Source organism: Anolis sagrei, chromosome 5, assembly GCF_037176765.1.
Source record: "Anolis sagrei isolate rAnoSag1 chromosome 5, rAnoSag1.mat, whole genome shotgun sequence".
Lineage (NCBI taxonomy): Eukaryota > Metazoa > Chordata > Lepidosauria > Squamata > Dactyloidae > Anolis > Anolis sagrei.
In genome coordinates, this window is record NC_090025.1 from 96,150,555 (window position 1) to 96,176,530 (window position 25,976).

At 39.6% G+C, this 25,976-nt stretch overlaps 1 protein-coding gene across 1 annotated transcript in view; it reads left to right on the forward strand.

Moving 5' to 3' along the window:
* The window catches only part of SEMA3A (semaphorin 3A), a 303,398-nt gene that overhangs the window by 124,858 nt on the left and 152,564 nt on the right, over positions 1-25,976 (forward strand). The window contains exon 3 of the mRNA XM_067468901.1: positions 2,607-2,669. Within this exon, the coding sequence (XP_067325002.1) occupies positions 2,607-2,669 (63 nt within the window). The remainder of the gene's footprint in view (positions 1-2,606; positions 2,670-25,976) is intronic.

Genomic DNA, 25,976 nt, shown 5'->3' on the forward strand with positions numbered 1-25,976 from the left:
ACATACGGAAATAATTACGAAACAATTACGAAACAATTTCGAAACAATTTTGAACCAATTATGAAACAATTACGAAATAATACGAAATAAATTGGAAAAATTGTTTCAATTTTTAATTACTCCTCACAGTAATCCTGCATGGCTCAATATTGGATCGTAAGCTAATTTAAATACAAATTAATAACGAATTACGAAATTAACGAACGAAACCGCCCAACGAAACCAGATATGCTACACTATTGGGATTGCATTCATGATATGTGTTGTTTTTAGACCCAACCGCCTGACGAAGGCTCTTGTGAGTCGAACCAGTTGCAGGTTGGAGTCAATTCATGTGACTACTGGAGTTTACTCATATGTAATAAAGAACAGGACATTTTCTCAAACAAAGACTTTGTTTTATACTACAAGAGAAGAACCAGTTGTTTCTACTTAATGTGAATGTGGCAGTTTTTTCAAAATTTCTTTATTGAAAATTTCTAGATACATAAAAAGTGGGGGAACATAGTTTAAAAAGTCGCAGTAAGAAAAGGGCAGAGGTCTAGGGTTAGAGGTGGGGGTGGGATAAAGATAAAGAAGTACGTTCACACCACATTTATACGGAGAGGAAAAGAAGGGAAGGGGAATCAAGGATATGGATAAGGTGAGGGGAAAGGGGAAGGGAAAGTGGGGAAAGGGGTGGAGAAGAAGAGGGATTCGGGGACTCACCCACGCACACATACATTCATTTCATTCATACAAGGGGAATATAGAACTTATGGAAATGCACTTCAAAGTTAACCAGAACGTGAAATCCTTCTCTAGTTCCAGGCTTATGCCCCAAGGTCTATTATATTCACAGTCCTCACGCTATAGTAGTATCTTCTACTCTTCTGCTATTTCGGTAGATTTCCTTTATTTTCATTTTTTAGATAATTCAGAAATTTCTCCCAATCTGTGTTCTTCGTCTTGTTGTTGATGGGTGAAATTCTTTGAGTGAGTAAGTCCATATTCATTATGTTGAGTGCCTTCAGTGTCCCCTGTTCCACTGTGGGGGTTTCTTTAGATTTCCAAATTGGGCTAATTTGATTTTTGCAGCTGTCATAAGGTAGAAAAAAATCTTGTTTGTGTTATTGTCTATAGCGAAGTCGGTGATACCTAACAAAAAGTATTCGGCTAAAAGTCAAATTTCATATGTGTAATTTTTTCTGTTTCTTTGTTTTTTCTGTTTCTTGTGCCAGAAAGTCTTTAAAATGTGGCAGTTTTCTTGATATGTGTATTTGTAATATATACATTGAGTTTATTTAGGTATTTTCTAGGCCTGGGTAACAACGCAAAAATTTGTTTCTAAAATCGATTTGTATTTCGGGGGTTTTTTTGTTTCGATATTTAAAATAATTACAAAATTTTCCTTTTAAAAAGTTTGATATTTACGAAATTTCGTAAATGGTAAAAAATTAACGAATCGATTTCCGAAACAATAACGAACCGATTCGTTAATGGTGGACGCGACCGCGAAATACGCTAAAAAACCTCCAAAAACTTCTGAAGCTTCCCTCTCCCTCTGTTCTTGACTGTTGGTGTGATATTATAATTTTTTTTCACTAATTAAACCATAAAACTGGCCCAGATATGCGGAAATAATAACGAAACGACCTCAGAACAATAACGAAATGAATACAATAACGGAATACGAAGCATTTACAAAACGTGTTTAAAAATTCGTTTTTTTTAAATGATTGCTCCAGAATGGTTTGTTATCGTTTTGTAATTGGAAAAATTAACAAATTATTAACGAATTACGAATTAACGAAACGAAACCGCCCAGGCCTAGTATTTTCATATTACCACAATCAGTGGATTTTGGTCTCCACAGCCAATGTGTTTTGTCATCAGAATCTTGGAATTGCCTTCATGTAGGAATGGGATTAATGGTGTTAAGGGATTACAGACCCTATTATCCAGAGCATTGTATATTGAAATTACTGGTTGGAACTGGTGGGAACTGGAGTCTGTTAACACTGGACAGATCACGACTTCTCACTCCTGCTTTAGTGGTTTAAATCGTGGTGGTGGTGTGTGTGTGGGGAGGGGGGAATTATTGGATTAAGCACTCTTTTTTCCAAAATAAGCCAATTTAACCAGATGGAATCCTGCTAGCAGGGCATGATGAAGCCAGTAACCCCATTGACAATCTTATTATCTGGGTTTCCCTCTATACATGACTTCAACAATGGAGAACAAAAACCATGGAGGGTAGCTTTATTCCAGTACAAAGAGAGCCAGCTAACCTATCCTCCAAGCATACTGTTTTGCTGAGCCATTTATGAAAGACTTTGATGCAGATCTTCTGTGTTGGATGGTACGACTGATTTTTTGATTCCACAATGCCTTTGGTTGCTGTGATAGCCTATAAAAAACAAATGAGAAATAATAATATATTCAAGAGCATTTTCTGCTAGGAATCCTCCAAACCCATCCAATGTGGCCAAATATAGACAATATTGTAGCATAGCAGTGTTTTAGCAATAAAAAAATCCCAAAAAAGCATTTTCAGGACATTGCGTACAAATTCCAAATTGACGGAGCATAAAATGACATAATATGATTTTATTTTGTATCTTCAGATTGTTTGGCCTGTATCTCATACCCGTCGGGATGAATGCAAGTGGGCTGGAAAAGATATTCTGGTAAGTACAAATCTTTATGACCCCCCCCCCCTCCCCACCACATACACACTCTTATTGTAAAGCTAGTCAATATTTCATGAACTCTCTTTTTAAATTTTAAAGCTTGGATTTCTCTCCCGTCTTTTACTTATGAGTTATTTTGTCAGAGTTGGCTTCAATGTAACTTGTTTCCCCCCCCCCCCCCGTCTTTCCCCCATGAAAACTTGTGTGGCTTGGTTTACATGTAAAGGAATGAGTATATAATTTCCTCCTTATTTAAGAGCTCTTAAAAGTTTGACCTCCTTTTTCTAATGACAGAGGCCCTCAATTTGCAGGGCATGCTGAATAGACAAACCATTGTGAATGGAATAAGCCTCATTAATGTCAAGAAGTTGCCATGAGGCCTCAGGGGTCTTCTCTGACAAGAATACATTGATGCCTAAGTGATGTTAATTTTCTCCCTCCTGTTGTGGTTTGTGAAAAGGGGGGGGGGGGGGGTTGAAAAGAAAACAGTTATTTTATGCATTCTTCCTCTTTCTGCCTCTCTTTCTCTCCCCGTGCCTTCACCTTTTTCCGCGATGTATTGGGGATAAACCCAACTGAAAATTGGAAATGGAATTTGAGTGGAAAGAAGGATGCGAAACATTTACTATGTATATAGAAAGCGAATACATTCCATATTGGCCAAAGGGGAAATCACTGTGTTTGGAATAGCAGGGATAGAATGGAACTAACCCCCTAGTGTATATATCAGTGGCTTGACATTCAGTGATGGTTTGCTAAAATATTCATAATGGCAGATGCTGAGGTCTGTATCCTAATACTATTTCGGGTCATAAGTGAAAATGGGTTCACTAACCATAATCTAGTCCCCAGTGAACTGTTGATTCCTTTTATACGTGTGTGTGTGTGTGAGAGAGAGAGAGGAGGGGGAGAGGGAGAGAGGGAGAGAGACTATATATTTAAAATAAAAGAGTTGATTTATGTCAGGAGAAAGAGGGGAAAGAGATACGAAACTGGGTTGTTGTAGTTTTTTTCGGATTATATGGCCATGTTCTAGAGCAGGGGTCCTCAAACGTTTTAAACCGAGGGCCAAGTCTCAATCCCTCACACTGCTGGAGGACCGGATTATAATTTGAAGAAAAAAAAGAATGAATTCCTATGCATACTGCACATATCTTATTTGTAGTGCAAAAACACTTTAAAACAATACAATAATTAAAATGAAGAAAATTTTTAACAAATATATTTGTTTTTAACAAGTATTTCAATGGGAAGTGTGGGCCTGCCTTTGGCTGATGAGATAGGATTGTTGTTGTTGTTGTTGTGTGCTTTCAGGTCGTTTCAGACCTAGATTGACCCTGAGCGAGGGCCGGGCAAATGACCTTGGAGGGCCGTATCTGGCTCCCGGGCCACAGTTTGAGGACCCCTGTTCTAGAGGCATTCTCTCCTGACGTTTCACCTGTATCCTCAGAGGCAGTGAGGTCTGTTGGAACTAGGAAAAAGGGTTTATATATCTGTGGAATGACCAGAGTGGGACAAAGAACTCTTGTCTGTTGGAGCTAGGTGTGAATGTGTTGTTGTAGGTTTTTTCGGGCTATATGGCCATGGTCTAGAGGCATTCTCTCCTGACGTCAGGAGAGAATGCCTCTAGACCATGGCCATATAGCCCAAAAAAACCTACAACAACCCAGTGATTCCGGCCATTAAAACCTTCGACAATACTAGGTATGAATGTTTCAACTGACCACCTTTATTAGCATTTGATGGCCTGGCAGTTGTTTGGTGTGGCTTGTTAGTGCCTGGGGCAATCTTTTGTTGGGAGGTGATTAGATGTCCCTGATTGTTTCCTCTCTGTTGTTTTGATGTTGTAATTTTAGACTTTTTAAATACTGGTAGCCAGATTTTGTTCATTTTCATGGTTTCCTCCTTTCTGTTGAAATTGTCCACATGCTTGTGGATTTCAATGGCTTCTCTGTATAGTCTGACATCGTGGTTGTTAGAGTGGCCCAGCATTTCTGTGTTCTCAAATAAATGCTGTGTCCAGGCTGGATCATCAGGTGCTCTGCTATGGCTGACTTCTCTGGTTGAAATAGTCTGCAGTGCCTTTCATGTTCCTTGATTCGTGTTTGGGCAATGCTACCTTTGGTGGTCTCTATGTAGACTTGTCCACAGCTGCGTGGTATACGGTAGACTCCTGCAGAAGTGAGAAGATCCCTCTTGTCCTTTGCTGAACGTAGCATTTGTGGGATTTTCTTGGTGGTTCTGTATATAGTTTGTATGTTGTGTTTGCTAAAATAACATAAAACAACCCAGTAAAATAAAATAAAACAACCCAGTGATTTTGGTCTTGAGAGCCTTCAACAATACAGAGATAGGAAAGTTTGCTTGACTATAGGTAGGAAATCAAAATTCTCATATTCAAAAGTATATGTGCTGGTATGGCTGTACCAGGAGCTTCAGCTTCATTTTCTTTCTATTGAGTGTTTGCATATATTTCAAGGTTCCATGCATTTGCAACAAGGTTGCTTCCCTTGGTTTGCAATCATAGGGCTAGCCACCTGTTTATCATTGTTAAGTTTTGGTTCCACCCCTTTCCCCAGGGCCATGGGAAGAGAGGGAACCATTTTTAGTTCAGTCTTATAGTGGAAAGCTAAGCTACAGGACGTGGATTAGCTCCATCAGTAGAAAAGCTTCATTTCCTACAGCATCCGGGGCAGAAATTCTGGGGGAAAACAGTCCCAAAGCTCTGGCTGGGAGCTTACAGCCTCTCAGCTTTACAGCATCTGAGGGAAACAGTCCTGAAGTTTATGAAGAAAACAGTTTTGCAGACCCAAAGAACTCCAGCTGGAGAATCTACATAGCCTTGACTGGGAGGTTTATTCGGGACCCAAGACGCAGATTGGAACCGGTAGTAGAACCCACATCAGCAAAGCTTAGACAGTAGATTGCCTGGGAGGGGTTAAAAAAGGGTCTTCCTTGTTAAGGAAAGAAATAGTTCTCCAAGCAAGGTGCCTGTCCATTTTGGCGCAACTTAAGAAGCATTTGTTTAATCTGTTGAAGATCCAAGAAGTGTTTGTTGTTTTATTGAAGACCTAAGCAATAATAAAGAACTTTGTTAAACATTTCAAGCCCTTTAAAGACTGTGTATGGGAAAATCCTTGAAGGCCTCTCACCCGTGGCACCCCGCTGGGCACAAAGAGCACGTCCTGTTTAAAAAATCAATTATTACAGGCCCAGCGCGTGGCAGCACAGTATACCAATACTATTAAAACCCTTGAACTTGACATATGCATGTATTATCTTGAACATCATTCAGTTGTAAGATTTTTCAATGAAATCCATAACAAAATTTAGGTATTTAAGTTCTGGCTATACTTTAAAAATACTGGAACTACACCCAGTTAGTTATACTATAGGCTTGGTTCTTTTTTGTTTCTCACTACATTGCATGTGTTCTTTACTGTTGACAAAGCTTTAAAATGTGACATTGGTGGTCAAAAATATCTCAATAAACCTTAGTTAAGACCTGAAATGGGAAATGGTCTATAATGACTATTCCATATAATATGAATATCAGGAGATTCCTATCATGATAGAAGATATTTCAAATTGATGATGGCTTGGAACTTCATAAATCAAATTTGAGGGGTGGGGGTAACTATAGTTTTTATTTGAACTATGCAATTATTAATCTCAAGGCACAACCAATCCCACACTGAACACTCAAATTCCATAACAAAACACCAGCTGCAACAGCTGCATTGCTTATTTGAAATGTATATTAACTGTATGTAGCTTATATGAACCCCACTGGTAACCTCAAACATGACCTAAGACTAAAGGTTTCTTTTGTAACGATACTGGAGAGTAAGCTATATTTGCTCTCAGTTGGAGTCTAAATGAATCCCTCTACAGTGATGTCAATCACGAAGTGCCATGAAACTGATATAGTTAGAGGTCTCGACAGTCAAAGTGGCAAAATCATGCCACAGATTGATAAATATGGAAAACCCAAAACATCTCAGCTTTCTGTTTGGAAAGCACAGAGGAGAAGTTATGAAAAGGAAGTAAAAGATGCTACTTGGGGATTTGGAAGGAGGAAAAGCATGAAATTAAAGAAATTAAAGAAACCATAATCTGGAAGGGCATCAAATGTTCAAGAAATCAATTTAATTTCTCTGTAGTACAATCCTTGACCTCACTGTATTGTGAGATTTTAGTTCATGTGAGCTTCAGTTCAACTAATAGTCCCATCTAGAATAGAAAAATTGAATCAATTAATGCAAAGCCTCTTTGGGTCCCACTCTGGGAGAAAGATACAATGGAATAAATAAACAACTTGCTCAGCAGCAAATCAATATGTATGTAAATCAATTGGTCTGAAATTAATTGGTCTAATCTTTTTGGTACTAGCAACTGAATTTAAGTCATAGTGTGTTTCATCCAACATCTAACCAGGAACAAAAACAAAATGGGACATGGGGTATTTGGAGATGTGCCGTTGCACCTGGGGGCTATAACTCTTAGTGAAAGAGGCATGGACGTGGCATCTTTCTCCAGGGGATTGCTTCTTGCCCTCCTATAGGAAACTGGAACTCCCAAAGACCAAAACACAACAGATAACTTGAAATGGTATTTATTGTTCACAATGAGTTATCTTTCTCAGGCATAAGCTTGATGTTTCAACAGGGATAAAGGAAATATATTTTACAATCTCTGAAGTCCAAGGAGTTTGCAGCTGAGAAGCTTTTCTTGTTTCCTCTTTCCTCAATGGCTGTGAATATCGGAATAAACACAACCCCAGTCCAATGGCCTATGTTGCAGGGACAAGATCTTCCTCTGGTGCCAAAAGAACCGGGTTGAAGGCGCTTGGGTCTCCTCAATGTTGTCCAGGATGATCTGAACATAAAGCATGAGTCCCAAGGGTAAAAAACCTTAGAATTGGTGCTGAGAGGTAATTTAAGCAGGGGCTTTTAGAGCCAAGTCTCTTACTTACATCCATCCGATAGAAACTCTGATGGCAGAATGAAAAAGAAAGACTCCCCTCCTCCAGGAAGAGGTAGAGCCAAACAATTGAGCTTGAGAAAGCAATTCAACTGGTGCAAACAACACTGATTGACAACTATAAATAGCCAATCAATCCAACTATACATAAGCAGGGTAAAAAGGCAGAATTAAGCATGACACAACAGTTTAAATCTTGCAACTAACAGTTCTACACACAAACACACACACACACACACATAAATATATATATATATATATAGAGAGAGAGAGAGAGAGAGAGAGAAAGTGAGAGAGAGAAAGAGCAATTATCCTCCCTCCCCATAATTATAAAATGTCAAGGCAGTACCGTATACACTTGAGTATAAGCTGAGTTTTTCAGCCCTTTTTTTAAGATGAAAAAGCTCCCCTTCACTTATACTCGAGTCAGTTGTTTATTATTTTACTCTGTTATTAGCCCCCCTGGTGGTGCAGTGGGTTAAACTGCTGAGCTGTTGAACTTGCTGACCAAAACATTGACAGTTCAAATCTGGAGACTGGGGTGAGGTCCTGCTGTTAGGCCAAGCTTCTAACAATCTAGCAGTTTGAAAACATGCAAATTTGAGTAGGTAGGTACTGCTTCTACGGGAAGGTAACGGTGCTCTATGCAGTCATGCTGGCTACATGACATTGGAGGCGCCTATACACAACGCCAGTTCTTCAGCTTAGAAATGGAAATGAGCAACATCCCCCAGAGTCAAACACAATTAGACTTAATGTCCGGGGATACCTTTACCTTTTATTCTGTTGTTATTATTACATGTATTATTTTACTCTATTATTATTATTATTATTATTATTACATGTATTATTTTACTCTATTGTTATTGGAAGAATACGTAAACACATTTACAATGAAGAAAGTTAGAATAATGATTTAATCAGAGTTATCTTAAATTACACTTTTATGTAAATATTCAAAAACATTTAACCTACTGATGCCTCAATTAATGTAATTTTATTGGTATCTATTTTTATTTTGAAATTTGCCAGTAGCTGCTGCATTTTCCACCCTCGACTTATATTTGAATCAGCATGTTTTCCGAGTTTTTTAAAATTAGGTGCCGTGGCTTATATTCAGGCCAGCTTATACTTGAGCATACACGGTATGTCAAAACAAAAGGGAGCACTCTGTATATTTAAAACTTAATCCAACTTTTTATCTTCTCCCCTTTCTTCATGATCCATGTTGTCCTATAAGCATGCCCTCTGGTCTATTGGTGCTGTTGTTTACTGCCAAGTCAGCCTACAATAAATCAACTACCTGACTTGGATAGCTGAGTTTGATCTGTCCCATCTTTGTCTACTTGAATATTCAGCATAGCGCCAATATAAATTTAGTGTGTGTGTGTGTGGGGGGGGGGGGGTACTTTCTTTGCTAGCAGAAGAACCTCATGAAGCTAATATGAGACGAGTTGTCGATTGTCATTCAGGTGGTCACTCTGAGTTGGTCATTTTTTATTATTTCTTTTCATCTTTTTGATATCTAAATTTTCTCTTTGCTATTCTTGTTAATTTGCTCAGTTCTCCTGTGAAGGCGCGAGTGGTTTATTTATGTATTTTAATTATTTGTACCCTTCTACCATCTCCCCAAGGTACTCGGTGCGGCTTACATGAGGCCGAGCCCAAACACAACAATACACAACAATAATCACAACAATAATAACAACAATAATCACAACAATACAAGCAATTAACATAAAAACATAGGCAATAAACATACAACATTATCAATAAGACAACATACAATTAAAACTTTGGGAAGGCCAAATATAAAATTAAAAATAGAAATAGTGCTGAGGCATGGACAAAAAGGTGATAGTGGCGTTTGTGGAAAGACATATGAGCAGACCTAAAATGTAAAGTGCTTTGCAGGGACAAAGTGCTATGGGATCATTATTCCAGGAAGGCACACTGGAACAACCACGTCTTCAAGCTCCTCCTAAAGACTGGCAGGGTTGTCTGATGTCCTTGGGGAGTGAGTTCCAGAGTCAAGGGGCCACCACCAAAAAGACCCTCTCTCCCATCTCCACCAGGACCTTATAAGGTCCTTAGAGGACCTTATAGCCTTTTAAATTGTTTATTTATTTATTTATTTATTTTTACATTATTGTGCTATTTTGTTTTGTTTTTCATATAAAACAGCATTTTTTATACAGAGGAAACAACACATTTTGCATAGGGAACAATTTTCTGTACAGAAAAAGGAGTTCCTGATGTTGTTTTCTGTGCAAAGTAATTATGCACACATTGTGTACAGAATAAATTCTGAAATGCAAAAATTATCATTTTTTTGGAATGCCCTCTCCAAGGAAATCAGGCAAGCACCTACCCTCTTAGCATGTAGGAAGGAGTTGAAAACCTGGCTGTTTAAGCAGGCTTTTAATAATGGCGAAAAATATCAACCACCCTATCGGACAGGATTTTAAATGGTTATTAGAAATATAATTTATATCCTGGATACTCTGATCATAGGAATGGCTGGTTTTAAATAGCATTATATACTGATTTTAGAGGACCTTACAGCCTTTTAAATTGTGTATTTATTTATTAATTTTTACATTATTGTGCTGTTTTGTTTTTAGTAATTGATATATGATTATAGTCTGGGTTATATTACTTATTGTATTCATTTGTTTTGTTGTAAGCCGCCCTGAGTCCTTCTGGGGAGAGGGGGCAGGATATAAATAAAGCTTCTTCTTCTTCTTCTTCTTCTTCATCATCATCATCATCATCATCATCATCAGTCAAGGGTTCTTCACGTCAGCATTTTTATACTCAAAGCCCATGGAAAGATTGGGTCAAATTGTTGTGCCTGGCTTGAGAGCAGTACGTGTGAAAAAGATCTTGGAGTCCTTGTGGACAACAAGCTATACATGAGCCAACAATGTGATGTGGTGGCAAAAAAAGCCAATGGGATTTTGGCCTGCATCAATAAGAGCATAGTGTCTAAGTCCAGGGAAGTAATGTTACCCCTCTATTCTGCTTTGGTTAGACCACACCTGGAATATTGTGTCCAATTCTGGGCACCACAATTCAAGAGAGATATTGACAAGCTGGAATGTGTCCAGAGGAGGGCGACTAAAATGATCAAGGGTCTGAAGAACAAGCCCTATGAAGAGCGGCTTAAGGAGCTGGGCATGTTTAGCCTGAAGAAGAGAAGGCTGAGAGGGGATATGGAAGCCATGTATAAATATGTGAGAGGAAGCCACAGGGAGGAGGGAGCAAGCTGGTTTTCGGCTTCCTTGGAGACTAGAATGTGGAACAGTGGCTTCAAACTACAAGAGAGGAGATTCCATCTGAACATGAGGAAGAACTTCCTGACTATGAGAGCCGTTCAACAGTGGAACTCTCTGCCCCGGATTGTGGTGGGGGCTCCTTCTTTGGAAGCTTTTAAACAGAGGCTGGATGGCCATCTGTCAGGGGTGATTTGAATGCAGTATTCCTGCTTCTTGGCAGGGGGTTGAACTGGATGGCCCATGAGGTCTCTTCCAACTCTTTGATTCTATGATTCTATGAAATTCCCACTTTCACAAAGATCAAAGCTTTTGAAAGGGCGGCAGGACCATGGGTAAAGAGATCTATCATAGTTTTGGGAGGAATGGGGTGATTGGGTGCAGTGCAAATACAAAATTACAAGCTCCTACAGTCTTATGTCTATCTTTCCATGCACTTTTAAGGTTGCCCCCCCCCCCCCAATATCTCTATGCTGCTATAGATTCCAAGTTAAAGCCCCCTAGAAAAAGGAGCATGGATTATTTTGATTTAATTAGTGTCATTACACTTTGCGTTTTTCATGTTTTATGAGAATCTCATTTAATGCTTGGATTATGAATGAACTATATTATCAAGCTTGAGAATAAAAAATGTACTTTTCTGTTTATGGATTATGTTTCTATTTGTGGGGATGAATGTACGGATTTGTTTCTTAGAAGACCTCACATAAATTAAATCTTTTTTTAAACAAATGGAATGAAGCTCTGCATAAAATCCTACCAATAGTGTTTTAGAGATTATTTGGGGTTAAAAGAAAGCTTTAAAAAGCAATGTTCTTTTAAAAGAACACGAACTGTGGACCTTCTGTATTCTCTTTTATTTTTATTTTCTCTATTTTTATCCTGCTTTTCTCCTGATAAAGGGACTCGAAATCTTTTAGCTTGTCAAAAATGATAAATTACTTTTCCAGTCTTATTTTTGTGGCTATATTACATTGAAATATTACAGTTCTAAAGTGGCCAGGTGACTTCCTTTCTTTCGTAGTTCTTCCTTATTACTCCCAGTATTATTTATTTATTTATTTATTTATTTATTTAAACTTACATGCCGCCACTCCCCTGTGGCTCAGAGCAGCTTACATAACAAGCTAAAATCTAACACAATTTTAAAACAATTTAAAACAATTTAAAAACAGCAATATCAAATATCAAAGGCCTGTTGAAACAGATATGTCTTACATGCCCTGTGGAAAGCTGATAAGTCCTGCAAGGCACGGACTTCAGGTGGCAGAGTATTCCAGAGTGATGGTGCCACTTCTGTAAAGGCTCTGCGTCTGGTTGCTGTTAGACGCAAGGTCTGGACATTGGGAATTTCCAACAAATCTTGGTCCTCAGAACGGAGGGATCTTTGGGGTTGGTAGAGGGTGAGGCGGTCCCTCAGATACATCAGCCCCAGACCATGCAAGGCCTTAAAGGTGAGTACCATCACTTTGAAAGTGATGACATATTTTGTCAGATGTGAGTAGGTGAATGGGTATCAGTCCAACAGGGATGGGATTGTACCATATAGCATGCCCGATTAAAATATACTGTAATTCTGTGATAGTAACCTATAATCCAGAGATCTGCCTAAATAACAAAGATATTTCCGTGCCAATGGAAAGAGTATACACAGGTGGCCAGCCAGGACTCCCATGTTGAGAGCAGCCACCAGGAAGGCTCTCTTCTACATTCTCACAAAAACACACCTGTGATAGTGAGAAAATATGAGGGAAGCTTCCTGCTTAGATCTTAAAAGTAGGGAAAACAGCAGGCGTTGTCATTTTTAGACTGTTTTAAAGACATGCTTCCTTTTGTTTAGTCTGAACCTCTCACCAATCTGTTTTCATTGGGTAGACTCTAGTTCTGGTATTATAAAAATGGAATAAAAATGTTTGTCTATTCCATTAATCTCACACACATAGATACACACAATGGCACCTCCGTTTACAGAAAACCCACACACAGAGATAGATATCTACATAAAAACTCCAAGCATCACCCAAGTCAAAAAAGAAGCACCATTAAAGCCTTGGCAGACCGTGCAAAAAGAATCTGCGAACCCCACCTCCTCCAAGATGAACTGAACCACCTCAATTGGGCTCTACAGGCCAATGGATACTCCACCTCAGAAATCAGAAGAGCTGCAAGACCAAGAACAAGCCACGAGAGTCAAGACGAAGATCCACCCAGAGGAAAAGTATTCTTGAAATACATCAAGGGAACCACTGACTGCATAGGGAAGCTGATGAGTAAACACAACATACAAACGATCTACAGACCCACTAAGAAAATCCAACAAATGCTACGTTCAGCAAAGGACAAGAGGGATCTTCTCACTTCTGCAGGAGTCTACCATATACCACGCAGCCGTGGACAAGTCTACATAGGGACCACCAAACGCAGCATTGCCCAAACACGAATCAAGGAACATGAGAGGCACTGCAGACTACTTCAACCAGATAAATCAACCATAGCAGAGCACCTGATGAACCAACCTGGACACAGCATTTTATTTGAGAACACAGAAATGCTGGACCACTCTCACAACCACCATGTCAGACTACACAGAGAAGGCACTGAAATACACAAGCATGTGGGCAATTCCAACAGAAAGGAGGAAACCATGAAAATGAACAAAATCTGGCTACCAGTATTAAAGAACTCTAAAATTGTAACAGCACAACAACAGAGAGGAAACAAACAAGGACATCTAATTACCTCTCAACAAAAGTTTGCTCCAGGCACAGTCAGGCCATTGTATGCTAATCAAGGTGGTCAGTTGAAACATTCACACCTAGCTCCAGCAAACAAGAGTCTTTTGTCTCACCCATGTCATTCCACAGATATATAAACCTTTTTTTCATAGTTCCAACAGACCTCACTACCTCTGAGGATGCTTGCCATAGATGCAGGCGAAACGTCAGGAGAGAATGCCTCTAGACCATGGCCCGAAAAAACCTACAACAACCCAATGGCACCTGCTCTCCTGAAATGCTTATCCTGTTCAACACTTCATTACTTCAGTCAAATGAATCACAAATCTGTTACGTTTTTAACCATAATGTTGGTAATTTCAGTACACTCCCTCCTTTTGGGAGGGAGAAAGAAAGAAAGAAAGAAAGAAAGAAAGAAAGAAAGAAAGAAAGAAAGAAAGAAAGAAGAGTCTAGGGAAAAAACCCTGTACAATTTCCGTGTTTAATCTTCGGTACTGTTGTATTGATTTCACACTTTAAATCTTTCAATAGCCTCTTGCAGTGTGAAGAAAAAAGCTATTTAGATTTCTTAGGAGCTTCTGTAACAAATATCGAGATATGACAAGTCAAGCAGTGTAAATTGATCCTCCTATCTACTTTCTGGCAGAACAACTTGGTCTCTGTTGTAGCAAAACCCACCTATTGCTTCCTCTTACTTTAGACGGCCCTTCCTGATGAACTGATTTTCATAGTTCAAGATCCCGTAAGGGTGTCAGAGGTTGCCTTTGAACAGGGAACTTGGCAAGTTCTGCTCCCACAATGGATACTTTGTGCCAAAATTTAATTGAAGGGAAATTTTAGACTTCCTTTAGTGAAGGTGCTTCATCCTAACATTTCCTCTGGGAGAGAAAGAGAAAACGGGAATCAAAGTAGCTTTAAAAATGAATTCCTACAGTGAGACACATGGAGTTGCATAGTCTGAGCTTCTGGGGTATGTTTGTTGACAACATATACACATTGCTAAGCAACTGCATCTTATAGTTCCAGCAATCTTTCGCTTCCTTTCAACACTTCTTATGCATGCGTTCCCTTACCACTTTTGTCTGAGAACTCTTGAAGTACATTTATCAGAAATGGCTCATTTGGAAATCTTTAGAGGATGCATAGGAATCTTAACTAGGACTTCAAAGATTGGCTGATTGATATAGAAGTGGTTCATAAGCATATCACAGCCTGGCAAAATTGCCCCATGCACATCATTTTGTTAGTAGGTAAAAAACAATCTTTCGTATTTATCTGTGATTTGCTATTCCACCAGACATGATGGAAATGGGACTTGGGCCAAAGCGAGATAGCAATCATCTCAAGGAAAATCTCAACATGTATTTTATTCAGCTTTTCTTGGAAGGCAAGTTAGAGTAAGTGCTGAGGCATACATCAACACAACATTTTAACATGTTTGTTAAAATGCTAGCCAAATAGCAAGCATGGGGAAAAGGAGGGAGAGAAGGACCTGGAACTGTGCATTTCAGGGACTGCTTTGTGCACTTGTGTGTCAGTTTTCATGGGGAACCTACGTAGGTGTGTCTTATGTACAGACCCGTTGTGTGCTTTCTATCAGTGGAGGCTGAATGAAACTATTCAGAGCAACTGGAAGATTGGTTCAAACTCTTTTTTCTTATTCCTTTGAAACTTGTCTTTGTTAAGGAGCTCAAGATTGTATTCATGATTCTCCCCCTCCATTTATCCTCAAAATAACCTTGTGAGATATATAAAACTGAGGCTACATAGCCAAAATAATCTGAACTCATCAGTAAGTTGCTGTGGTGAGTCCACCTGACACACAGGCTAGATGCATAGCACATGATAGCAGAAGTGCTAGAAGAGCTAGAAGGCATGATCATCAAGTTTGCAGACAACACCAAATTGGGAGGGATAGCCAATAGTCCAGAGGACAGGAGCAGAATTCAAAACGATCTCGACAGATTAGAGAGATGGGCCAAAACTAACAAAATGAAGTTCAACAGTGACAAATGCAAGATACTCCACTTAGGCAGGAAAAACGAAATGCAAAGATACAAAATGGGGGACGCCTGGCTCGAGAGCAGTACGTGTGAAAAAGATCTTGGAGTCCGTGTGGACAACAAGTTAAACATGAGCCAACAATGTGATGTGGCGGCAAAAAAAGCCAATGGGATTTTGGCCTGCATCAATAGGAGCATAGTGTCTAGATCTAAGGAAGTAATGCTACCCCTCTATTCTGCTTTGGTTAGACCACATCTGGAATATTGTGTCCAATTCTGGGCACCACAATTCAAGAGAGATATTGACAAGCTGGAATGTGTCCAGAGGAGGGCGACTAAAATGATCAAGGGTCTGGAGAACAAGCCCTATGAGGAGCGGCTTGGGGAGCTGGGCATGTTTAGCCTGAAGAAGAGAAGGCTGAGAGGAGATATGATAGCCATGTATAAATATGTGAGAGGAAGCCACAGGGAGGAGGGAGCAAGCTTGTTTTCTGCTTCCTTGGAGACTAGGACGCGGAACAATGTCTTCAAACTACAAGAGAGGAGATTCCATCTGAACATTAGGAAGAACTTCCTGACTGTGAGAGCCGTTCAACAGTGGAACTCTCTTCCCCGGAGTGTGGTGGAGGCTCCTTCTTTGGAAGCTTTTAAGCAGAGGCTGGATGGCCATTTGTCAGGGGTGATTTGAATGCAATATTCCTGCTTCTTGGCAGGGGTTTGGACTGGATGGCCCACGAGGTCTCTTCCAACTCTTTGATTCTATGATTCTAAGCCTAGATTTAGCCTGAAACTTCCTGAAAAGCTCCAGAGAGTTTCCGCAGTGCTGGAGATGTGAATAGATGGATCAGAATGGATCCAGTATAATCTGATGTCAGTCTCTATACCACCAATGGGCCCACTGGTGCTTACCACAAGCAAATAGTTATCTCTAAGATTGTTGCCAAGACATGTGACTTGAAATGTGACATGGCCAGCAGGTATCTCAGAGAAAACTGCTTGGTGATGATGAGAGGGATGTGACCAACCTAATATGTCCTTGGACCAGCCTGTCATGTGAGCAGCTCTGGAGCCTATCACATGAACATTGGAGCAGCTCTGGAGCTCTTTAAACTGGAGTTTTCTGGTATGGGGAATCACCAGAGTGATTTTCTGGCTGAAGACCTCCAAGTGAACATCATGGCTAATATTAGTCTGCCCACTCATACTTCAACAATCTCTCTCATAAGTTGCACCAGATTTCCATTCTAAGGGTAAAAGCAAAAGCTAAGTAAATGTTGACTTATCTTGTGCAGAATTTATTTATATATTTACCAAAATATATCTCTATATACCTATAGATGTTAAGGTTGTTGTTGTTACTTGCTATCGAGTTAATTTTAACGTGAGAGAACAAGAACACTATTCATTAACAGATTTCACAAACTCATGGCCCTAGGGCATCCACACACACATTGCCAAACCCATTCTGACACCATGTTCATGTCCACACAGTCCAGCTGAGCAGAGAACACAATGACCTCACTGGATCATCACCTCATCTTCCATGTTGCCATCACGGAAGAGGCATCCCATCTGACAACTTCAAAAGTGCCTACATGATCAGGAAGAAAGAGAGAACTGAACTCCACCACCTTCTTCCTGGTGATGCAGGCACCTCTGTTGATGTCACAACGGAGAACCTGTAATGGCAAGATGCTTACAAAGAGCTGTGTGGTCAGCTGAGAGAGGCAACAGTGATGACACAACCACAATCCATCCCCTTTTGCCTGTGCTGTTGAGTGCAGGGAAAGGGTGATAGTTGTTTGTCTCATCTGTACAGTGGGTGAGTTTGTATTGGATACAACTCAGCTTTTCAGATGGCCCTAAAGCTATGGTATACTCTGGAGTGTCAAGCAATCTCCAAAACATTCCCTGGCTGGTTAAACCCAAGATAAGCCATGTTACTTACCAAAAATACAGGAATGTTATGAAGACAGCCAGGAGTATATCCAGGTTGATTCCAATTTTTCATGCCTGTAGACTCATCTTCAGGACTGTGGCTTCCTTTTAGTCCACTTGTAATTTAGTCTTCCTCTTTTTCTACTGCCTTCTGTTTTACCAAACATTAACAGCTATTTCCAGTGAGTCATGTCTTGTCATGTTCTGTCCAAAGCAAGGCAGTTAAGTCATCTTTACTTCTGATAGACGTTCAGGCCTGATTTCCTCTAGGACCCATTTGTTTGCCTTTTTGACAGTTTCTGGTATGACATTTTTGACATTTTTCCTTCACGGCATTTCAAATGAGTTGATTTTCATGCCTTAAGTTTGCTTCACTCTCCAGACTTCACATGTAAAAATTGAAAATATTATAATATGGATCATTTTTACTTTGGTATTCAGTTACATATCTTTACAGTCAAGGATTTCATCTAGTTCCTTCATTGCTTCCATTCCTGTTCTTGTTCTTCTGATTTTTTTTTTGTCTGTAGTCTCCATTATGATTAACGACTGAGCCAAGGTAAAGAAAATCTTGAATTATCTCAGGTTAGTTCACAATAAATGAAACAACTTGTGAAAGTAACATGTGAAAGTAACATTGTGAAAGTAGTATGGAAGGTTTTTTGAATGATGAAATGTATGCAGCAATCAGTATTGCAATAAAGTCCCAAAATACATGACAATTGACAGTGTTTCTCAAAGTGATGAGCCGCTGTATCTCATTAAATATATTATTATTTGTTTAGCTGATTTTCAGAATCACACAACCTTGGTTGGTGTCTCCTATACAAATGGGTTGTTGAGAATGCATGTTGGAGTCAGTCCAAATTTTAAGTATCCAAAATGTTGAACCTGTTGAGAGGTGTCCTTGGATAGCTCCTGAAAAATTTGGACTGCTCAAGAAGCAAATTCACTACCCCATGAATGAAAACTACCAGTGACCACTAGAACCAAAGCATGGTAGAAGGAGACATTTGGGTTCCCCATCCCCAGCTGTGATCCTAACAACAAATCTCACTTGCTTGTGTATATTGCTTGGGGAAAACCATTGGCACTAAAGTAGCTTTCTTCTCTGTGCTTGAGGCAGGGCATAGTGGACAAACATACAGATGTGGAGTTGTCTTTTCTGCTCCATGGTCACACAAGGTGGAGTATTCTTTTAGGTAGTGCTATTTTGCCAGGTTTTCTTTTGATCTGCCCACTCTGCTTCTGAGTCAGTTCAGGGACTTCCAAGTTGTCCATTCTTGGTTTGCTCCTGGAGGAAGACCCCCTTTTTTTTTGCGGGGGAGGATGCAGTTGGGATTTCCTGGTTTATTGTGTGACATAATCTGCAACTTAAAACTCTGAATATTGCATAAGTACTTTCATAGACTGGTTCTCTCTTTACAAAATATTGTTATAGTTGTTGAAGGCTTTCATGGCCAGAATCACTGGGTTGTTGTAGGATTATTTTGGGCTATATGGCCATGTTCTAGAGGCATTCTCTCCTGACGTTTTGCCTGCATCTATGGCAAGCATCCTCAGAGGTAGTGAGGTATTTTTATAGTTGGGTTGTTGTAGGCTTTTTCGGGCTATATGGCCTTCTCTGTGGTTGCCCCCCGACTTTGGAACACCCTCCCCAAAGACATTAGACTAGCACCCACGTTGGCAGTCTTTAGGAAGAACTTGAAGACTTGGTTATTCCGATGTGCCTTCCCAGAATAGAATAACCTCCAGCACCCTGTCCCAGAAGCACTTTATTAGAGTTTAATACTCTCTGCACATTGCACTTGCCCAGAACTCCAACATACCACCTCACACACCCAGCATTTTTAACCTGTACCCATCATTGGCCCGGCCCTGATTTTATTGTGTAATAGTGTAATGTTTTGTTGTGTTATTGCTTATGTTTTTAATTTGCTTGCATTGTTATTGTTTGTTGTTGTTATGTTGAGGCCTTGGCCTTTGTAAGCTGCATCGAGTCATTCGGGAGATGCTAGCGGGGTACAAATAAAGTTTAATAATAATAAAAATAATATTCTAGGGCAAGATGGATGGATGGCATCCTTGAAGTGACTCGACTCACCTTGAAGGAGCTGGGGGTGGTGACAGCCGACAGGGAGCTCTGGTGTGGGCTGGTCCATGAGGTCACGAAGAGTCGCAGACGACTGAACGAATGAACAACAAAAGAGGCATTTTTGCAGGCAAAACATCAGGAGAAATGCCTCTAGAACATGGCCATATAGCCTGAAAAAACCTACAACAACCTAGTGATGGCGGCCATGAAAGCCTTCGACAATACATTTTTATAGTTGTATATGATAGCCTACTTGAGGAGAAGAAATCTCAATCTTCTCATGACCTTTGTTACATCAAGAAATGAGAAAGATAATTTGAATCATTCTGGTCAGTAAACACTTAATCAGAAAGATAGCAAGACTCCAATGGGACGCTGAGCTGCCAAAAATACCTTATCAGCATCTACACCCCATCAGCCACTGTACTCAGGATATTCCCAGGAGATGTTCCAAGGGAAAGAGGAAATCTAATTTTGTGGTTATCAGTTTTCTTACTTCCTTTTCTTCCTGAGGTTGATCCCGTTACTGACAGGAGTTGAAAGTTTTGAGCAGTCCCTACAATGTGCTAAATCTAATCATAAATTTAATTTTAGATAACTGTTTTAGGAGTTTCTGAGTAATACAAGCAGATTCTGAGAGACGTTTGTAGTGAAACATAGTTCTGATGATCCTGATATATACATAATCTGGACAATGATGACAGACCAATATCATTTTGCACTACTTGTTAAAAGCCTAATTGCTTCCCAAGCATGCCTTCCCCTTGCTAAATTCATGTTAGACTCTGTAGCCAAAGGGCACTTTACAACACTCTCTGTCTCAATCCTATCAGGGTAGGAGCAAGATACGTTAAGTGTGGTGAAGGACAGGACAAGAACTGAGGGAAGTGAAAAAAGATTAGGGCATTGTAGGTTCTATTTTCATAGATAATGTCACCAATAACAACTACTAATATATTTTAACGCATTGCTGTGGCCCAGTTTGGTGATCTGGAAAATAAAGTAAAGAGAAAGTGTTGGTTGCGAATATATGTAATTTCTTTATACTTGTGTTGATGTAGAGATTGTCTAGTTGGCCTACTCTGGAACATGCAACATATAATTGTCCTTGTTTAGGGCTCCCTTTCACATCTATCATACTGTGTGTGTGTGTGTGTGCACGAATCATATCTATCTATCTATCTATCTATCTATCTATATGGCTGTATGGCTCTTTGTCAGGAGGCTTTGATTATGTTTTCTTGCCCTGGTGAAGGGAGTTGGACTGGGTGGCCTTAAGTATTTTCTGTTTGTTAAGGGGGTTCTATGTGGGAAGTTTGCCCCAAATCCATCATTGGTGGGGTTCAGAATGCTCTTTGATTGTAGGTGAACTATAAATCCCAGTAACTACAACTCCCAAATGTCAATGTCTATTTCCCCCAAACTCCATCTGTGTACATATTTGGGCATATGGGATATTTGTGCCAAGTTTGGTCCAGATCCATCATTGTTTGAGTCCACAGTGCTCTCTGGATGTAGGTGAACTACAACTCCCAAACTCAAAGTCAACGTCCACCAAACCCTTCTAGTGTTTTCTGTTGGTCATGGGAGTCCTGTGTGCCACGTTTGGTCCAATTCCATCACTAATGGCGTTCAGAATGCTCTTTGATCATAGGTGAACTATAAATCCCAGCAACTACAACTCCCAAATGACAAAATCAATTTTTTGAGTGATGGTCACTCCTTGGGTTAGTAGGTGTCTTGTGACCAAATTTGGTGTCAATTTGTCCAGTGATTTTTGAGTTATGTTAATCCCACAAACGAACATTACATTTTTATTTATATAGATTCGAAAATGACTTATGAAATTTTTACAAATATAAAATATATTTTAGAAATGAAACAGCAACTACTAGAAGTTAAATTCATATTGTGCAAGCCCTTCTAAGATAAGGATCTGAGCTGTTAATAAAGTCCAGCGTCCTCTGATTTCTTTGCAAACTTGCGGAGAAACGCTGCACTTCAAATCCCTTCAAGCGTATTACTTTCAAAAGCCAAAATCACTAATCTTGCTTTTCTCAGATGAAGCACTGAATGTCTCTAGTGCTCGGCACAAAAGTCAAAGTTGGAGATGGATTTTCACACACAGCTGCAGATATACCAAACGTGAGTCCAGCAGCAAGCAAAACATGGGAAAGGTCCCTTGTTTCCTTTACATAGGTTTTGCAAATGTGTGAGGTATTTTGGAGGTTTGGTGGGATTTTCAGAATTCTGCCATATTCTTTTCTTTGAATTTCCAAATTATATTTCTAAACACTTAACTGACGTTTTAAGTTGCTGGGACATTAGAAATGTGGTGATTGAAGGAAAATTTCTTTCATGGATCAGAATTCTTACCCACGTGGGCAATGTCCTTACTGCCCCCTCCATCAATACATCCCTGTATCTAATTTAGTTATTACTGAGATTAGAAACCTCATTCAGTTACAGATCGAGGCTTATATCTCTTTTTTTTTCAACACAAAAACAGTACCATTACATACGATCATTGCTAGAAATTCAGTTGCTAAATTACATATCACATATCGCATATTGTTTTCCTAATGCTCTTATCTGTCTCCCCTTCACCTTACCCTTGTGTCTGATAGTTTTACACCCCCCTCCCCCACCCCCTTCAGGGAACAGTATTTACCTTAGTTCAGATCTTAATTTAATTCAACAATTGTAAAAAGAGAATGATTTAGCACATTATATCTTTCTTTTCCTTCCACTTTTTCGATCAGTCGTTCCCATTTCTGCACCCAAGTTTTCTTAAATCTTAAAGCCCTAAACGGTTCTGGCCCAAGTTACCTATCCGAACGCATCTCCGCCTATGAACCCACCAGAACTTTAAGATCTTCTGGGGAGGCCCTGCTCTCGATCCTGCCTGCTTCACAGGCACGTTTGGCAGGGACGAGGGACAGGGCCTTCTCAGTAGTGGCCCCTCGGCTGTGGAACGCCCTGCCCATGGACATTAGATCAGCCCCCTCGTTAATGGTGTTTCGAAGAAAACTGAAAACCTGGCTATTTGAACAGGCGTTCGGATAAGCAGTGCAATGAATATAGGAAAACAGAAATACGGACGACGAGTTGGATCATGATTCTAGTTACGAGATGCGAATGTGTTGTTTATTGATGTGTAATTACTTGGTATATTATGATGTTAATTGTTTTAAACTGTTTGTATGTTGTTGCATTGAATTTTTGCCCCTGTTAACTGCGTTGAGTCGCCTACGGGTTGAGAAACTGCGGTATACAAATAAAGTAAGTAAATAAATAAATAAATCGGCATGTTGTGTATTTGCTTCTTTTTTCATGGATGTACTCCTGAAGCATATATTCTGCTAAATACTCATACAGTTTTTTAACCTCCCATTTTCTATAATCTTTCCACCCCAACGCCACAGTTGCTTGGGCAGCTAATATCATATATTTTATAATTTCCTCCCAGGCTTTGATATTATCTTTTTTGTCAAATTTCTGTGTAAAAAAATTCTATTTTATTCAAAGCCAGTTTATATCCTATTATTTCTTCCATTTCGTTCATAACCTAGTTATAGAACTCTTGTATTCTATCACATTCCCACCACATGTGGAAATAGGAACCAATTTTCCCACATCTATGCCAACAAAGTTTTGTGATAGTTTTTGTCATCTGGGCTATTTTAATTGGGGTTCTATACCATTTAGTCAATAATTTCCTTTGCGTTTCTCTAATCTTTATATGTTTAATCTTTTTAATTGAATCAATCCAGTTTTCTATTTCTGCAACTTTATTGTTTAAATCCTCTTTCCATATTTCTATCACAACTTGTTTTAAATTATATTGTATTCCAATTAATTTCTTGTAGATGAACCCCATCAGCCCTTTCTCCTTTTCTAGTTTCCATTTTAGAATTTGATCTAGGGCTGTTTCAGGGCCTTCTTTTTTCTTCCCTTTAATGATCCTTTGTTTCAGTCCATTCCAAAGGAGCCAATTACCTTGACCACATTTACCCTTTATTGACTCCCAAGCCTTGATTGTCCCATCTGAGTTCAAGAGGTCTTTTATCAAAATCATTCCATTCTGTTTCAAATTTGCTATGACTTTACCCGATGTCTGTTCTTTTTTATTGTCAAGAAACCCTATTGGGAGTATATCTACCCTATTAATTTGTAGTTTGTTTTGCCATTTTTCCAGCATTCCAGCATTAATTGGCAGGCATCAAAATAATTCTGTAGATTAGCAGCACCCTATCCTCCATTCTCTTCTGGGGAATAAAATACTAATTTGGGAATTCGATTTTTATTTGTTCCTTCTATCCAGGTTTTAATTGAAGAATCCATTTTTTAAATAATTTTGCTGGTGATACTAAATGGCTTGAAACAGGAATATATCTCTACCACCTATTTCTTATAGCAATTGTATACCCCCTCCCCATTCCATTGGATTCCGATGCTGTGACACTGTTAGAACTTGCCCTAAAGGTGTAATTTCCAAACATATACATAAAAGGTAATGATTGGAATCTAATGGAAACACTGAAGTTATTTTTTGTTTTTCTTTTCTTTTCACATGCAGAGCAGGTGTTTTGACAGATGGTGGAACTTTATTTTTGTAACAGTATGGGAAAAATCTGTGTAATACAACATAATCAGGGTTTCATATCTGTTAACGTTTGTTGTTTAATCTTTTTGGTTTTTTGCTCCTATAGTTTTCTTTTATAGAAAATTTTACTGCTTCTCTGTTTGGTATAGAAATACTATATCAGACACTAATACATTTAAAGCTTTGCTTATAGATGTGGACTATGTGCAGAAGAATCTAACATTGCAACCTTTCTTTAGATTGGTTCTTGTTTTTTCAAAAGATGAGCGCAAGTTTTATTTGAAATGCATACAGCTTTCTCGCCACTTTTGCAAATTTGATTATTTAAATCTAGAAATAGTTTTCTAAGATCTACGGAGACACTCGCTGGAACACCTCAGCAAGCGAGAGTACAAAAGTGGCAGGCTCAAACCCAGAACCTCAACCAATGGCTGATACCAAAGGAGAGACTCCCCCCTGGGCACACAGAGGACAGGGCGACTTGGAAGGCGCTGAACAGACTGTGCTCTGGCACCACGAGATGCAGAGCCAACCTTCAGAAATGGGGCTACAAAGTGGAATCCTCGATGTCTGAGTGTGGAGAAGAGCAAACCACAGACTACCTGCTGCAATGCAACCCGAGTCCTGCCACTTGCACAATGGAGGACCTCCTTGCAGCAACACCAGAAGCACTCCAAGTGGCCAGATACTGGTCAAAGGACATGTAATCAACTACCAAACTCACACATTTTGTATTTTGTCTGTTTGTTTGCTTTGTTCTGTTAGAAATGTAATATAATTGACTGGTTGCCCTGACACGACAAATAAATAAATAGTTGTTTGCATTGATCCTGATCTATATAATCATGCATAAATGATGCCTGTAAACTTAGGATGCATCTACAATCTAAAATTAATGCACTTTGACATCACTGTAGCTTTCATAGTAGAATGCTATAGAATCCTGGGATTTGTAGCATGGTGAAGCTATTTATTTATTTATTTACTTACTTACTTTGCTTGTATACCGCAATTTCTCAGCCTTGTAGGCGACTCAACGCGGTTTACAACAAGAGCAAAAGTCAATCGAACAACATACAAAATTTAAAAACCATTAACAGCATAATATACAAAATGACACATCAATAACAACACATTAACGTCTCGTAACTAGAATCATGATCCAATTCGTCTTCCATAATTCCGTTTCCTATATTCATCGGGTACATTGCATTGTTTAACCGAACGCCTGTTTGAACAGCCAGGTTTTTATTTTTCTTCGAAACACAATTAACGAAGGGGCTGATCTAATGTCCATGGGAAGGGCGTTCCACAGCCGAGAGGCCACCACAGAAAAGGCCCTGTCCCTCGTCCCCGCCAGCCGTGCCTGTGATGCAGGCGGGATCGAGAGCAGGGCCTCCCCAGAAGATCTTAGAGTCCTGGTGGGTTCATAAGCAGAGATACGTTCGGATAGGTAGCTTGGGCCAGAACCGTTTAGGGCTTTAAAGGCCAACGCCAGCACATTGAATTGAGCCCGGTAGCAAATCGGCAGCCAGTGGAGCTGGTGCAGCAAAGGAGTTGTATGCTCCCTGCGCTCCGCTCCTGTTAGTATCATGGCTGCCGCACGTTGGACTAGTTGGAGCTTCCGAGCCGTCTTCAAAGGCAACCCCACGTAGAGAGCGTTACAGTA